This window comes from Sceloporus undulatus, chromosome 1 (assembly GCF_019175285.1).
Source record: "Sceloporus undulatus isolate JIND9_A2432 ecotype Alabama chromosome 1, SceUnd_v1.1, whole genome shotgun sequence".
In the NCBI taxonomy this organism is placed as follows: domain Eukaryota; kingdom Metazoa; phylum Chordata; class Lepidosauria; order Squamata; family Phrynosomatidae; genus Sceloporus; species Sceloporus undulatus.
The window spans coordinates 137416385-137430584 of record NC_056522.1 but is presented as its reverse complement, the minus strand read 5'-3'; the positions used below and the strand labels follow the sequence as shown (position 1 = coordinate 137430584).

At 37.8% G+C, this 14200-nt stretch overlaps 1 protein-coding gene across 3 annotated transcripts in view; it reads left to right on the top strand.

The window, feature by feature from the left end:
* The window catches only part of LOC121929684 (testis development related protein), a 42632-nt gene extending 29422 nt beyond the window's left edge, over window positions 1-13210 (top strand). For all 3 annotated transcript variants that reach the window (XM_042465508.1, XM_042465527.1, XM_042465517.1), the window contains 2 exons: window positions 7188-7291; window positions 8110-13210. In XM_042465508.1, coding sequence (XP_042321442.1) covers window positions 7188-7291; window positions 8110-8455 — 450 coding nt within the window. In that variant the 3' untranslated portion in view covers window positions 8456-13210. The remainder of the gene's footprint in view (window positions 1-7187; window positions 7292-8109) is intronic.
* Window positions 13211-14200: the final 990 nt, after the last annotated feature.

The following is a 14200-nucleotide window of genomic DNA, read 5'->3' as shown; positions in this document are numbered from 1 at the left end:
CTGCCTTCCATTTGTTGTTTTCAGTATGGTGTCTTTTGTTTCCCTCTATGAAACATCAAGTGAAACCTTGTGTTCCATTCTAGGCTTTGGTTCAGGTTTACAGACAGTATTTGTATGGCCAGTAAGGTTGGCTGGAAGTTTATGTTTCAGCAACATTTCCCATAGAGAGCATCCTCAGTCTCCAACATACACGTGCATAAAGGCATGTGTACCCCTCCACACACACCTGCTGTTTAAAATTCAATTTTTAAAAGGATGAAGCAGTATAGGAATTATGAAAACCAGCAAAAGGACAAGGTGTGGCTTCTTTTCTTTTATGTCTTGGCATTCCCAATTTATTGCTTTTGCTTTTAGAAGACTATTTATATTGCTTTATTATCCTAAAATGTTGCCAGCTTTTCCTGGAGGAAAATGAGACAAGCACAAAAGTAATGATTACTGATTTATTATTCAACAAAAGGTGACTTGTGAATATACTGTAATTATTTCTAAAGAACTCAAACCTGGCAAATTGTCACTCTCTCTGCTTGAAGCAGATTGCTTATGTGCGCATTGTGCCGATCCTACAAACATGTATCAAGAGTAATTCTGGCAAAAGCATGAAAGGTAGTGAGGAAATTGGTTACAAATGGGAGACTGGATTACCTTTAAAGAGAATATACAAGTTATGTTAGTTACTTAGATATAATAATATAAGTCATCTTGATATAATGGACATGGCAGCTATATATTGGTCACATTCTTATTGACTGAACATTGTGTATTTCTCTAGCCCAAAGGCAAGAAATCCATGGCCCTCTGGCTGTTATACTGCAGCTACGACGAAACCTATCCAGCATGGCAAATGATGTGGAGTGTTTGGAGCTGCTGTTCAACAACATCTGAAGGACCACACATTCCTCATCCCTGCTTTAGTCCATGCTCTTTGCCATTTGTAGGAAGAAAAGCTATTCTGTTGTGGGAAGTGCCACCTGTGCAGCAGTGAAATACTGTGTCCAGGTCATTTGCTGAGAAGGAAGGCACTTCCCAATAATCTCTAGACAGCTGTCAAAGCTATGCAGGAAATACACACAAATAACTAAATCTGGCATGGTAGTGTGTTCAAACACTGAGAAATGATGTAATGAGCTTATTTGTGATGTGATCATGCCAGTCAGTATGATTCCTGTGTTTGACATCTACCATTGCCCGACCTTAGGATTCCAGCTAGTGATCTGGAGATTGCTGGGCAGAAGAAGTGAGAGTTGAGCTGTGGAACTGATACTTTCAATATCAATTCTGGATTTCTTCCTTCCTTGTGACCCAAACCTTGCTAGTAAAAGAGTCCATTTCTACTCTGTCTCAATTTGTCAGTGTCCATACTGTTGTCTGTTCAATTTGGTGTTATGAATACAGTATGGAGTTCATCAGAAATTATACTTGGTCAGTTAAGAGGTACTAGTAGGGTTTGCTGTGGAAGATAATATGCTAAGTTAGTGTCCCATGGGAGGAAAGAAATGTATTCATGGAAGTTTAAATTAAGAGCAACAGAAAAATTATGAATTTGGGAGAAAACCAAACATGGTTACAATACTTGGAATCCTGTGTATGCAGGCAAGGATCTTTATATTTAGGAATAAAATTTCAATTATGGGCTACACTTTAAAAAAAATTCTAGGAGCTGTAGTCCAAAAAGGACTACAACTTCATCATAGCTGAGGAGACATCTGACTGAGTCATGACACATAGAAATTCAGCCCAAGCTCCTACATAGCTTAAGTATATGGCAGTACAGTATAAATTTCACTTTATCTCACTGTCGTACAATCAGTTGCCCAGTGGGTGCCATGACTTTTTGCTCAGCTGTTCCAGTTGGTTCGCTCCACATCACCAAGTCAAAAGTGAGAGAGAGTGAGAGTGAGAGTGAGAGATCTGTGTGTATGATTATAGAATGATTGGATCATTTGTTTTCACAAAGGTGCAACCCAATACAGGATCTCACCCACATTAATTGACAGTAACACAGTGAACACACAGTTTCTCCAAAATCACCCACAAAACTAGATACAGCATTGTGTATGTCCATTATGATCTTTGTTTCCTTTCTCTCCATCCTTTAATTATTAACCACAAAATAGGCAGTTATTTAATCCTACGTAGCACCTTTCAGCAGTTTTTCCTAGAAGTTATGTACCTTAATGTGTTTGTGCATGCTTTGGTAAGTTGATTCATGCTTTCTCTTAATAGATATCTGAATGGTGCTAACGTCAACCAAGAATTATTTTTAGCTTGTTATCTCCTTATTAACACACAAATCCAAAGAGTATTTTATTGGGAAGTAGAACAGTTCTTTTTCTTGTAAAGCACCAGGTACAGTGATGGAGCTACATAAATTGATGATGATGGTGATACATAAGTATGTTAATAAATAAATCTCTGGCTGAGCTCATAGATCTCTGCATAAAGCAAGAGGCTAAGAATCAGATATCATTCAAGGCCCCCTTCAACTCCATGACTCATGGTGGAGGTGTGGATAGGACTATCTCATGTGAATGTTGTAACAGTGCTTTAGAACTGCTAAGGCTGAAGAACTGAAACTGGTCCAGGCTTATCTGAGTACAATCCTATATGGATGTTCCCTTTGAATTATGTCCCATTGTTTTCAGTGAGACTTGTTCTCAGTCAAGTATGTATAGGTTCACAGCACTGCTGACCTTCATGGTTTAACCAAACTTGAAACCCAGATCTCCTTGGACCACTTCCAGCCTATCAATTACAACAGTACATTGGGTGCTGATTTACATTTGGCTGCTGTATCAGAGAAAGGAACTGGCAAAACCACCTCTAAGTATTCCTTGCCTGAGAAAACCCTAGTGATTCATGGGGTCTCCATGAGCCGACAAGTGACTTGAAGGGCCATGTGCACATAGAACAGTTCTTTTCTGAAGCATTGTTCATAACATGCAAGTTTTTGTTTTTGTTAAACCAGTTATGGGCTCTGTTTGTCATTCTATATTTCATTGTATGGTTCTACATATCCTATAATGCTATGATTCTTGCTGGATTGTCTTTTTCTTCTGACTGCAAAATTCTGAACAACAATCACCTCTGATTCTTTCTCTTGACACACATAAATGCATACATTTCCGTTTTGTTTTAAAGAAAGATAATACAAGTACTTCATATTTTCTATGGAATGTTTTTTCCAACTATATTTTAAACAGATGTGTTTTTTAAAGTTTTTTTTAATATTCTGAATTCTGATTTCACTCAACCAATAGCAGTAGATAACATTAGATTTAGGATTATCATCCTTAGCTGCTTTAACATATTGCTGCTCACATTCCTTGTTGCACAAGCCATACTCATTAAATTACAATTACTGATTGGCAGAAAATTATTTCTGAGACTTTGGATTTTGGGTGTTGTAAAGTACAGGTATCTGCTCTAAGAGGTTGAGGAAAGCTATGAGACAGAAATCAAATGATGGCTTTTCAATACTTGTCATTTGACCTACACAAGAAATGGTGCATCTACACTACATAAATAATTCAGTTTGACACCACTTGAACTGCCATGGCTCCATCCTACAGAATATTGGGATTTATAGTTTTGTGAGACACAGCATTTGTTGACAAAGCAGGTTAAAGAACTTGTAAAACTATAAATCCCAGGATTCTACAGCTACAGCACTCAAATTGAATTTCCCCTTACAGTATAGATGCATCCATAGTTGTAGAAGCTCAGTAAGGCGAAAACAGTGTAGCACATCCTACAACAAAAGAGCCTTTACCTACAAAAGCATGTTCTTGCTTTCTTTCTGCTTCAGTGCCACAGTAAAACTTCACTAGATGAGATATTGTGGGTTGGACTGATTTGAAACATTGTTTGCCAATTTAAATCATTGCCAATTTTCCCCATTTGAACGTGTGATATTTACTAAATAAAACTGTGAGAATTGCTTGCCACAACTATTAAAATCTGTTGCAAGGAACAAGAGCAGAATGTAATATATTTTATGTTTTATAGTATATCTTAAAAGATTGAAGAAAAGGGATGATAGCTTCAACAGTGTGAATTCCATTTAGGTATCACACCTTATTCCCCTCTCAGGAAGACAAGATAAAGTTTCCCAAGCGAAACAACAGTTTGGTAAATGGGACTTTAAAACCTTTCCTGGGATGCATACAGAAGCAGAATCCCTTTTTACATATCCTAAAACAAAGTTGCTTCTGCACTAGAGACCTACAGCACTGGTGAGGGCGTGTTTTTCTTTGCAATAATGAGAAGCAGAATTAATACAGTTTCACTCAATCATTTAATAATTTCTGTCAATATTCTTCCCTGTGGCCCATTTCTTCCTTTTATGTTTACTTAAAAGTAAGCCCAGTTCAGCAAAGATTCCCAGCAATGTTAATTAAAAGTTTCCCCTCTTGGCCGGCTAAGCCTGTTTTATGGCTTCCTGATGAGCATGGGCAGGGGATTAATAATGAATAATCTATTAACTGCCCTTGACTAGCCTCTCTTAATTACTCTGTTCCCATGGGCAGAGGGGCAGGAGATTTTAACTTCTGGTTTATTTTGTTTTATTCATGTTTTATTTATTTATATTTTTTGTGTGTGTGGTGGATGTTTGTTCAATTATTATGTATATTCTAATCAAATTAAAGTGAAAAGGTGCTGGAAAAGAAAACTAAGGAGAGAAAGCTATTGCAAACAGAAAAGGTTGAAATGCAGTGGAGTAGATGATAATATAGAGAGCCAGTGTGGCATAGTGGTCTGAGTCCTGGACTACGACTCTGGAGTCCAGAGTTCAATTCCCAGCTTGGCCATGAAATCCACTGGGTGACCTTGCCACTGGGGAAGGCAGTTATAAACCTCCTCTGGACAAATCTTGCTAAGAAAACCCCCTGATGGTCTTAGGGTTGCCATAGGTCGGAAATGACTTGAAGGCACACAACAAGAACATGATGAGATTATTAGCCACATGCTTTGTAAGAAGTGAGTGAATAAGGATGGCAATTCCAGAGAAAAGGCTTAGCGATAAGTTTTGTTCTTGTGCCCTGAGTTTTCTTCAGAGGAGAATCATTGTGCTCACTATTTCAATATTCATTTGTGAGTGTTTTGCCTAAGTAGCCAAAGTGACTTGGCAGATTACCAAGGAAAGCAGCAGTTCATAAAATTATTCCAAGGAGGAGGGAAGCCTTTTGAACTATCCCAATAAGGAATGAGCATACTCAGTGCCCACTGAAAGCTATCTGGAAGCAGAAAGGGGGAAGGCACCACAGACTGAATAGTTTTCATGTTTTCTCTCTGCGTGATATCCATGCTGTGAGTGGCACTGACTCACAAAAGAGCAGAGGTATCATCATGCTTTAGAAAACAATTTGTAGGGGGGGAAGGAAAAGGAGGGAACACTAGGCCAAAGATTACTGGATATGCTCAGTAGCCTTGCAGATCTCACTGTCTTTGGCAAGGCAGAATAGGCACCTTGTGTTTGAAAGTGGCAAATATTATTTTAAGATGAGTAAAGGAGTTTCTCTGTTTTGGAAAACTGAAGTATTTCTAAATGTAAAACTGCTGTGCAAAGCATTCAGTTTCACTGCTTCAGGAGCAAGATTTTGAAATCAGGGAAATCATAAGAAGAACTGTTTCTCTGAATCTGTTGCTTCACAGACTTCAGACTTTGCCAGTGCACATGTCTTTCAAGTTTTTAATGTGAGAGTAGGAATGATGCAGAGTGAATTTAGGAATATTCCTGATTTCAGCCCTCCATACCAAATCAGACATGGAAGTATGCGTCCAAGTCATTTCTGACTTACGGTGACCTTAAGGTGAACCTATCATGGGGTTTTCTTGGCAACATGTGTTCACAGGCTGTTTTCCATTGCCTTCCCCTGAGTGTGAGAGAGTATGGCTTGCCCAAGGTCACCCAATGGGTTTCATGTTCAAGTGGGGCTTAAACCCTGTTCTCTAGAGTCATAATCCAACACTAAAACCACTATGCCATCCTGGCTCTCAAATCAGACATACCTTAAGCAAACTTATCCCAGTGTAAAATATCTTTTGATAAATGTATGTATGCACCCTTCTTGCTGAAGGTGATCATTTCTGAACATAATTGAGCATCTTGCTTACTTTATATCCAGGAGCTGTTTTTAGCTGTCTTATAACAGCACTGTCAGTCTGATAAAGTAGGAGAACAGATTAGCAAGTGAGTGGCAGTAGTTTTTAAGTCATACACAGCAATACATTTAGACTTTTGCTTCATATTGTTGTTGTGTGCCTTCAAGTTGTTTCCAACTTATAGCAACTTGTCCAAGGTCCCTCAGTGGGTTTCTGCTTCATATATCTCTCTGGATAAGAATGAAGGCATATTTCCTTAAGGTAGAAAAAGAAAACAAAATCTTGCATAGCTAACTGCATACATAGTGCAAGATAGTTAATCCCCAGCAGCAAAGGCAGGGGAAAAATAATCATGAAATGCCCCTTGCACTGTGTGTATCAGACAGTTGCCTCTAAATGGATAGTGCAATGGACCCTTGGATTTCAGCGGCTGCTTGCTGATTAGTGAGGTTTGAGGGGGTTTGGCCAGAATCCACAATGTAGCACTGTAGTTATGGTAGTAAATAGTACACAATAGTCATACAGGATTCTGCTGTGTCTCTGCCTCAGTTTCACATAGCCCTTGGAACAGACAGAATATAGAAAGGATCCATATTGTAAATCAGGAATTCTAGTTCTGTTTTATGTTTTAATTCAAAAAAAATTTTGTAGAAAATACATTAGCATAGAAATTTAGTTTGAAAATGTACTGTGAAGAAGTGGCATGGACTAGTTAGTCTTACTGCTTCAGAGTAGGGCAACATCAGTGGACAATGGGTACTTTGGGATGAACTTATCAGTAAGGCTGTAGAGAACCAAAGTGCAGGACTGAGTCCAAATCCAGTGTTTACAAGTGCCGTGTTTCTTTGAAGTGTGAAACTACAGATTATTAGCACATGGAAGGTATGACTCTTAACTTTGAGGGCTTTACTTTGCATTAATTATAACAATGCAAAAACAGGCAGAAGCAGCAAGTTTTAACAAACTTCCCATATCATATTAAATCTGTGATATTGAATACAGTTGCAGTTACTTTACTTTCTACAGCAGTTATATTTTTAAAATTTACAATCATGTTTTTAAAATTATATTATTACTATTAGGTCCAAGGTGCAGGCTTTCGAGGCTGGAAAGAGGTAACATCCATATTCAATAAGGAGGATGAGCAACATTTACTAACAGGAAGTAAATCTCCAAAATCAAAAGGGTATGTATGTAGAGGAATGGGCAATGATATAAAAATGCAATAAGCTATGCCTTAGATGGGATTGTTTATCTGGTTGCTAATGGCGTTAAAGCTAAAACAAAAATTATCAGGTTAGGAAAAGTACTTAAATTTTTTGAAGATGAGACACTTCCTCTGTTATAAGGTTCATATTCAAAGTATTCTTCAGGTGAAAAGAGCTGCACTAAGACAGAAAGAGCAGTTATTGTAGACATTTTACTAAGGTGGAATGGCATTTTTAAAAAACAAAGCAGTGAGTTAGATCCAGTGCTTTTGATCCATTCAGGGAAAGACTCACTAAAACAGAAGCAGACCTTCAGTAGCTCTCACTCTGAGTGGAAGTTCTTTCCAAAGTGGAGTGAAAATGTGGATCCAAGCCCACTGTACTTAAAGCCTAGGTAACCCCTCACACAATTCTGTGCCTCCCTAACTCATTTGAAATCAGATGCATCTTATGCCAGTTAGTAGAGGATGTACACATCAAAAGACCTAGGACAGGATTACTCGTCCTCATTTCCAGTACCTCAGCCAGTGTTGTTTGATAAGAATATATGGCTTTAGTATCACAACTATTTTAAATTGATGCCATTTCTTTAATTTTATTTTATTCTGTGTTTTTGCCATTTTAATGACTAGAAAAGTAGAATAAAATGTTTCAAGTAAATGAAAACATATTAAAATGATTTAATATGAGGATGATGGCAAGATTGCACTGGTCCTCCTCTGTTGAAGATATTCTCTTTAAATTATTTTCACCTGGAATGTGTGTTCCTATAAAAACAGTTTTTATTGTTCCCTAGAACAAGTTCAAAATTAAAAGAGGATGTGAAATCAGAAAAGAAAGCTGGATTTTGGGACAGTTTGGTAACAAAACAGAACCTCCCGTCCAGGAAGCCAGATGAGATTGAAGGATGGGAGCCCCCACAGATTCCTTCCGGTGACCTACTCAGCGATGCAGGAAATGCTTTAAGTGACTATTCATCTTGGTCAGGCTGGGAAGATGAAACCAAAGGCTCCACAAAATACACAAACCTGGCAAGTTCAGGTAATAGTTCATGGTGGAGTATCAAATCAGCTGGAAGACTGGTTAGTATTAGGCGACAAAGCAAAGGTAACCTTACTGACAACTGGGAAGAACTAGAATGAAACAAAGAATGTCAAATGTTCTATAAATGATTATAGGTGATGTGATTTATGTATATTCTCAAACCAAAATCAAAACTGCTTATTATTGCACCTTTTTACAAACAATATTATTCAAATTGTCCAGTAGTTGCTCACATTATTGTAAGTTTCTCAGTCTTTCTGTTTTCCATGCTGAAGAAAAAAATCAAACTACTGCTTTTTACTTTTGTGTCACATATTCATACTGTATAGTGTCTTGTTTATTTAAAAAAAAGCTTTATGAATGTACACAGTGGATGAATATTGATTGCCTTATATAAGAACTTCACTAATATGAAGTTTTAGATTTCTTGGTCTTTGAGCGTAATTTTATATTTGAATGCTGTCCTTGTTATTTAAAAATGCTTATTTGCAGCTGACACTGCATTGTTTCAACTTAATACATTGTTTTCCTTGTCTTTAGCATGAACATATGATTCTCAGGCTGACATGTCAGAGATCCTGCATTTTCCCAAAGTACTGAACTGTACATGAAGTATAGGACTATCATGTGCTTTTCTTCTTCCACTACAAAGACTTCAGAGATCAGTAGAATAAGTCTCTCTCTCTCTCTCTCTCTCTCTCTCTCTATATATATATATATATATATATATATATATATATATATATATAAAATTTATAATTCAGTTAAAACAGGGTTGCACCATCGCAAGCCAAACATTGGAAACCAAACCAAGCAGAGGTAACAGCTAAGGTCTGATTTTTGTATTCTCTACATCCCTGTAATAAACATCAAAAACAGCTTCTGTACAACTGGGCTCCATCTTGCAGAAATAACAGAATCAAAGTCTCATCACTTGCGTAAACTGGATCACAGGGATATTCCCCATACCATTGCTGTTTGTCAGCTGGGACTCTGTTCATACCACAGCTGTGTGGTGGAGCTTGCCTGCACGGAAGTAATGTTTTCCACAACAACTGCATCATTCAGAGAATATAGGTATCAGGCCTCAGCTTCAGAAAATAGGGTCTGTGTGTGCAGATACATTATTCATCAGTTTAGAGCAGTGGTCTTTAACCCTTGATCCACCAAATGTTTTGGACATCAGCTCCCTGGATCTTGGACCACTGTTTGTAGTGGCTGGAGCATCTTTGAGTTGCAGCCCCAAACATGGGGAGGATCAGAGGTTGATAACCAGAGAGGTGAGTCTGCAGATGTTGTTGAGCTACAGCTTTTACTTGCCCTAGCCAGGATAGGCAGTGGTGAGAAATGCTGGGAGATGTAGTTCAGCAATATCTGAAGGGCCACACAATTTTCAAAGGATGGGTTTTCATACTTTGTCTTTCTTCTCCTTAAACTACAACAAAGTTGTATTTGAGGTTTCTTTCTTTTGTATTTTCAGGGTGACAGAGATTCTTTTATGTAGAAAGAGTATTTTAGTGGTTGCATTCGCTGTTTTAGTCTTACTGGTCGCTGCTATATTATTAACTATAAAGAGCTATGCATTATAATACATATGGGAGACTGGAAGAGTCTGTGTGTTCCCGGTTGCTCATTTTTACAAGTCCATTTTATTATAAATTTCCCAATTTATGAGACTAAGAATACTACACACTACAGTATGCCTAAATACCACTGTGATATGAAAAGAAAACGCCCAAGTATATAATCTGAGCAACTCCCATTCAGTTTACAGAGGAAAACAGTCTTTGATCCATGTACATCTTTTTTTTTCATCTATCATAGCCAGATTCTTAGACTATATGGATTTGAAATGTAATAGAAGACATCTTTGTTGCATTTTTAATGGCCAATATAACTGTTCATCAGACCCTTTTCTGTTTTTTTTATGGCTATGTGTACTAGCTTCCCCCATGAAGTGGAGGTTTAATCAGCTGAGAATGATTTTGCCACAAAATGTTGTGTGCTTGTGGAAGTGAATCTGGTGGTGACACCAGTTGTAGGAAAGGAGTAAGTTGTAAGAAAGAGGGAATGCAAGAGAAGGAGTAATTAGAGAGCCATCTTCTCGATTTATTGCCGCAGCTATTGATTTGAAATGTAACAAAAATTATATAAGTGCCTTGTTCTAGTCTATAAATGTTTGGTTAGATATTTTAATCACTTTCTTGCTGTTCCTTAAGCATACTTGTTTAATTTCTGTCTTAAGATTCTGTGAAATGAATATTTAGTTCTGGTTGTTAGAATATTTTATTTCCCTCAGTTGCAGACCTTTACTTAACACTGATACCAAGCCTGTACACTTCTGCTTATGTAATAAGCTTATTCAGCCATATGGGCACTAAAACAAACAAACAAACAAGTTCACAATTTGCTTCCAACTATCAGCAATTTTTAAGTAAAATGGACTGGTCCATAACTATGCAGAGAGTTCCCATGTAATTTTCCACCTACAATTTAATAACTCAATCCACATGTGCAAACCAGTTATTAAGGCCATCTGCTGTATGGAGAAGGGACACTTTCTCTTCCTCTCTGCTCCTTCCACCACATTCTCAGTATCTGCTGCAGAGGTTTGAGGGTCTCTTTGGAGCAATGTACAATATTATGGTGTGAAAGAGTAAAGGATTATTACAGTCCTGACATATATTAGCCTCTTTCCCATAGTCTCCATTAATATAAACACGCCTGGTTTCCTTCAGAAGCAGAAATACTCTGCAATGCCTTTGAACTTACATAATCCTTTGGTCTCTTTCCCTTCCTGCCCCTACTCATTCTAAGAAATTCCTGTGCCAGCAGGAGCTTGTGACTCCTTGCAGATTGCAGGATTCCTGGACTAGTCATTCATAATGCTTGCATAACAGAAGAACCGTCCACCTATTTTGTTCAGTTAGTCTGCAACTTGGAATTGGGTTATCAGCTCACATCTCCTTGCTTGCTTTTTGTTGCTGAAGATGTGTATTTGAAACTAGCATCACCCATGCTATTTTTGAAGAATCTCTAATAGAGCAAATGTATCTTCAAACACCAAACTTTAAAGTCACAACTCTGATGTGATTTCTATGGCAAAATCTAGTCTTTTGCTTTGGGGAGTGGGTTTAAGATTTTCATAACTGATCTTTTAATGAAAAATGCAGATTTGTTTAGGCAAGTTGAAATGCAAGCCGGTGAAAATTAATTTTCTATTCCATTCAGGTCAGCAGAAAGGGTGTTTAATTTTTTCTCATTAAAGGTGATGGGACTTCATATTGCTTAACCTTGGCTGGATCACATCCTATTTTTTTTCTCATCCTGGATGTATGTAATTGTAGAATATAGTAACTTCTTTATGCAAAACTTTTTCTAGTTTACACTTTATGGAGGGCCTTCCTCCAGCAGGAGTATTAGTGTGGCACGCTGGCACCGAGCTCAGCCTTGCAGAGAACTCCAGGAGTCATCGTGCAAGAGTTCAGGAGCTCAGGGTTTAGCATTGTGGAAGCTTTTTTATACTGTGACAAGCAGAGGTTCTGCCTTACACATTACACAGTCAAGTGCCTGTACTTCACCTTGTTTGTGACGCACAGTTCTATGTGAAAGCAGAGTTCACACAATTTTGCTGTATTTAGAGAGCCACTGAAGGGTACAGTTAAAAAACTGAAGTATATTGTAATAGCAAACATCCAACATCTTGACCTTCTGTGCTGGATAAAGCTGTTGTAGTGCAAGTGTAACTGACTTGCACTTCTGAAGCTGAAATGTGATTTTACACCTGAGAGGCAGGATGGATTTGGCTCATTTTGCCCCACTTGTCAGAAAACCCTTCTCTTCACTGCTCAGAGCACACTAAGCCAGCCTTTACAGTGGTCCTGTAGATGACTAGGATGCCTAGTCCTGCTTTCTCCTTATTCACATTATGGCATACGTTGCTGTGAACACTGAACAGTGACAGTTCTTCACAGGAGCTGTGAGGGAAGCAGCAGAGCTGATCCCTTCCCCAGCACTCATGTCAGATAATGTGTTGTCCCCTCATTAGGTCTTAATACTGAATCCTGGGTGCTCTGGATGGCAGGTCCATAGATCAGGCTTCCAGGAGGAATTTGAGATACATAAAATATGGCCAGATTTATTTAAGCTATAAAAGGTTTTTTTAAAATTGGGACACATTCCATCCAAAGTTCTGTACTTTCATACCACATTGATTTCTATGGAGTTCAGTGGCCGAAATCCAATTGTAGTCTCAACTATCATGAGCACATTGAATCAATTAAATATGCATTAACTGCTGATTTACCAGTGTTCCACTGAATCAATGTGTCTACTGCAAGTTAGCTCAGACAAATGGATACTTCACTTTGGCTGGGTCATGCCCATGTTTTCCTAACACAGAATTGTTTAATTTTAAAGGTAGTAATTAAATTTTAATATAATTTATTGTCGTGCTATTATAGAATTATTTGGGGGTTTTCTTGTGTGTTTTTATTTGTTTGATGAATGTTGATTCTTTCTATTCTTTTAAAAAAATTACTACCTAGACTTCTTTGAGTCTTCCCTCTAATAGTATATGACTTCCTTTTGCTTTTTATGTCCACTGGTTTAAAGAAGATACCATTGTGATTGTATTCTAAAATTGCACATATGTAATGAATCAACTGTTGTTTCTGTTGCCTTTTCACTGTATCTATGCATAATTTTGGCTTAAACTCAAAGAAGGTGAAATGTTTTATGTGCCTGTAACTAGTCACATAATGACCACATTTCCTTTTCTCTAGTATTTTATTAGTTTCACTTCAAAAATATAATATTTTCACAAATGAATAAAAAATGAGTTGAAACCAAAATGCCAAATTCTTTCATTTCATTCTTTTAATGTTGTTATCTCAAGACCTGTTTCTCCAAGAAGAGGTCACTGGGCTACTTTATGAAAATCCTGAACATCCTAGCAAATGTACATGAGTCCAGTGGACTCTGAGACTTCTGTCAAAACCCAGCAAAATACTTGCTGCTTATTTTCTTCTTTTGTGGTGTGCACGCTTGGAACAAAAATACATTAAATGCAGGGCAATACACAATAATAATTTAAGAACAGGAGACTGTAACAGTTGAAAACTAAAAAAATCTCATGGTACTATGATCTTTTTGCAAGGTTAAAATGCATGGGAAAATATGAAGAACTTCACCCACTGCTGAAGTTTCAAGATAGCATGCCTGACAAGTTTACTTGCAGAGAGACTGTTCAGTTGCCATTCATTTTATCTCAAAAGATGGTGGAAACTAGGGAAAGGTGCAGTGAACACGCAATAACCTTGCTGATGGATTCTTTCTGTCCTTCCTGGTCTGGATTTTGATGTAGATCTTACTGTGGAATATTACTTTTTTGCATTTACTTATGTGAAGCATCACCAAAAAGGGCTGCATCTCCAGCCCTGCTCTTAGTGATTTACAGTGTATTCTGCTGTCCATGTCTGTGGGTAGGAAAGCCTTTACCCAAGCTTCTCAATAATCTAAGCTTCCCCACCCCTTCTTGCCAATAGTCCCAACAGTGTCGCTAGGCTTGGTGTCACCCAGTGCGGTAACTCATGGTGTCACCCTCCATTTACCCCCTCCCCCCATAACACACCATACAAAATCCTTAGTAATGTTTTGTACTAATTTACTTATAAAAGGTAATTCTCATAAATCACTGAATGTAGTGATAATAGTAGTGACATTAACAACTAGCAAATTTAAATTTACAGTGTGCCCGCGTGCCCACGTATATATGGCTTTCAGCTTATGCTGAAGCCGTGATACAATAAAAAGAATGGCGTATGTCCTATGGTGTATGCACT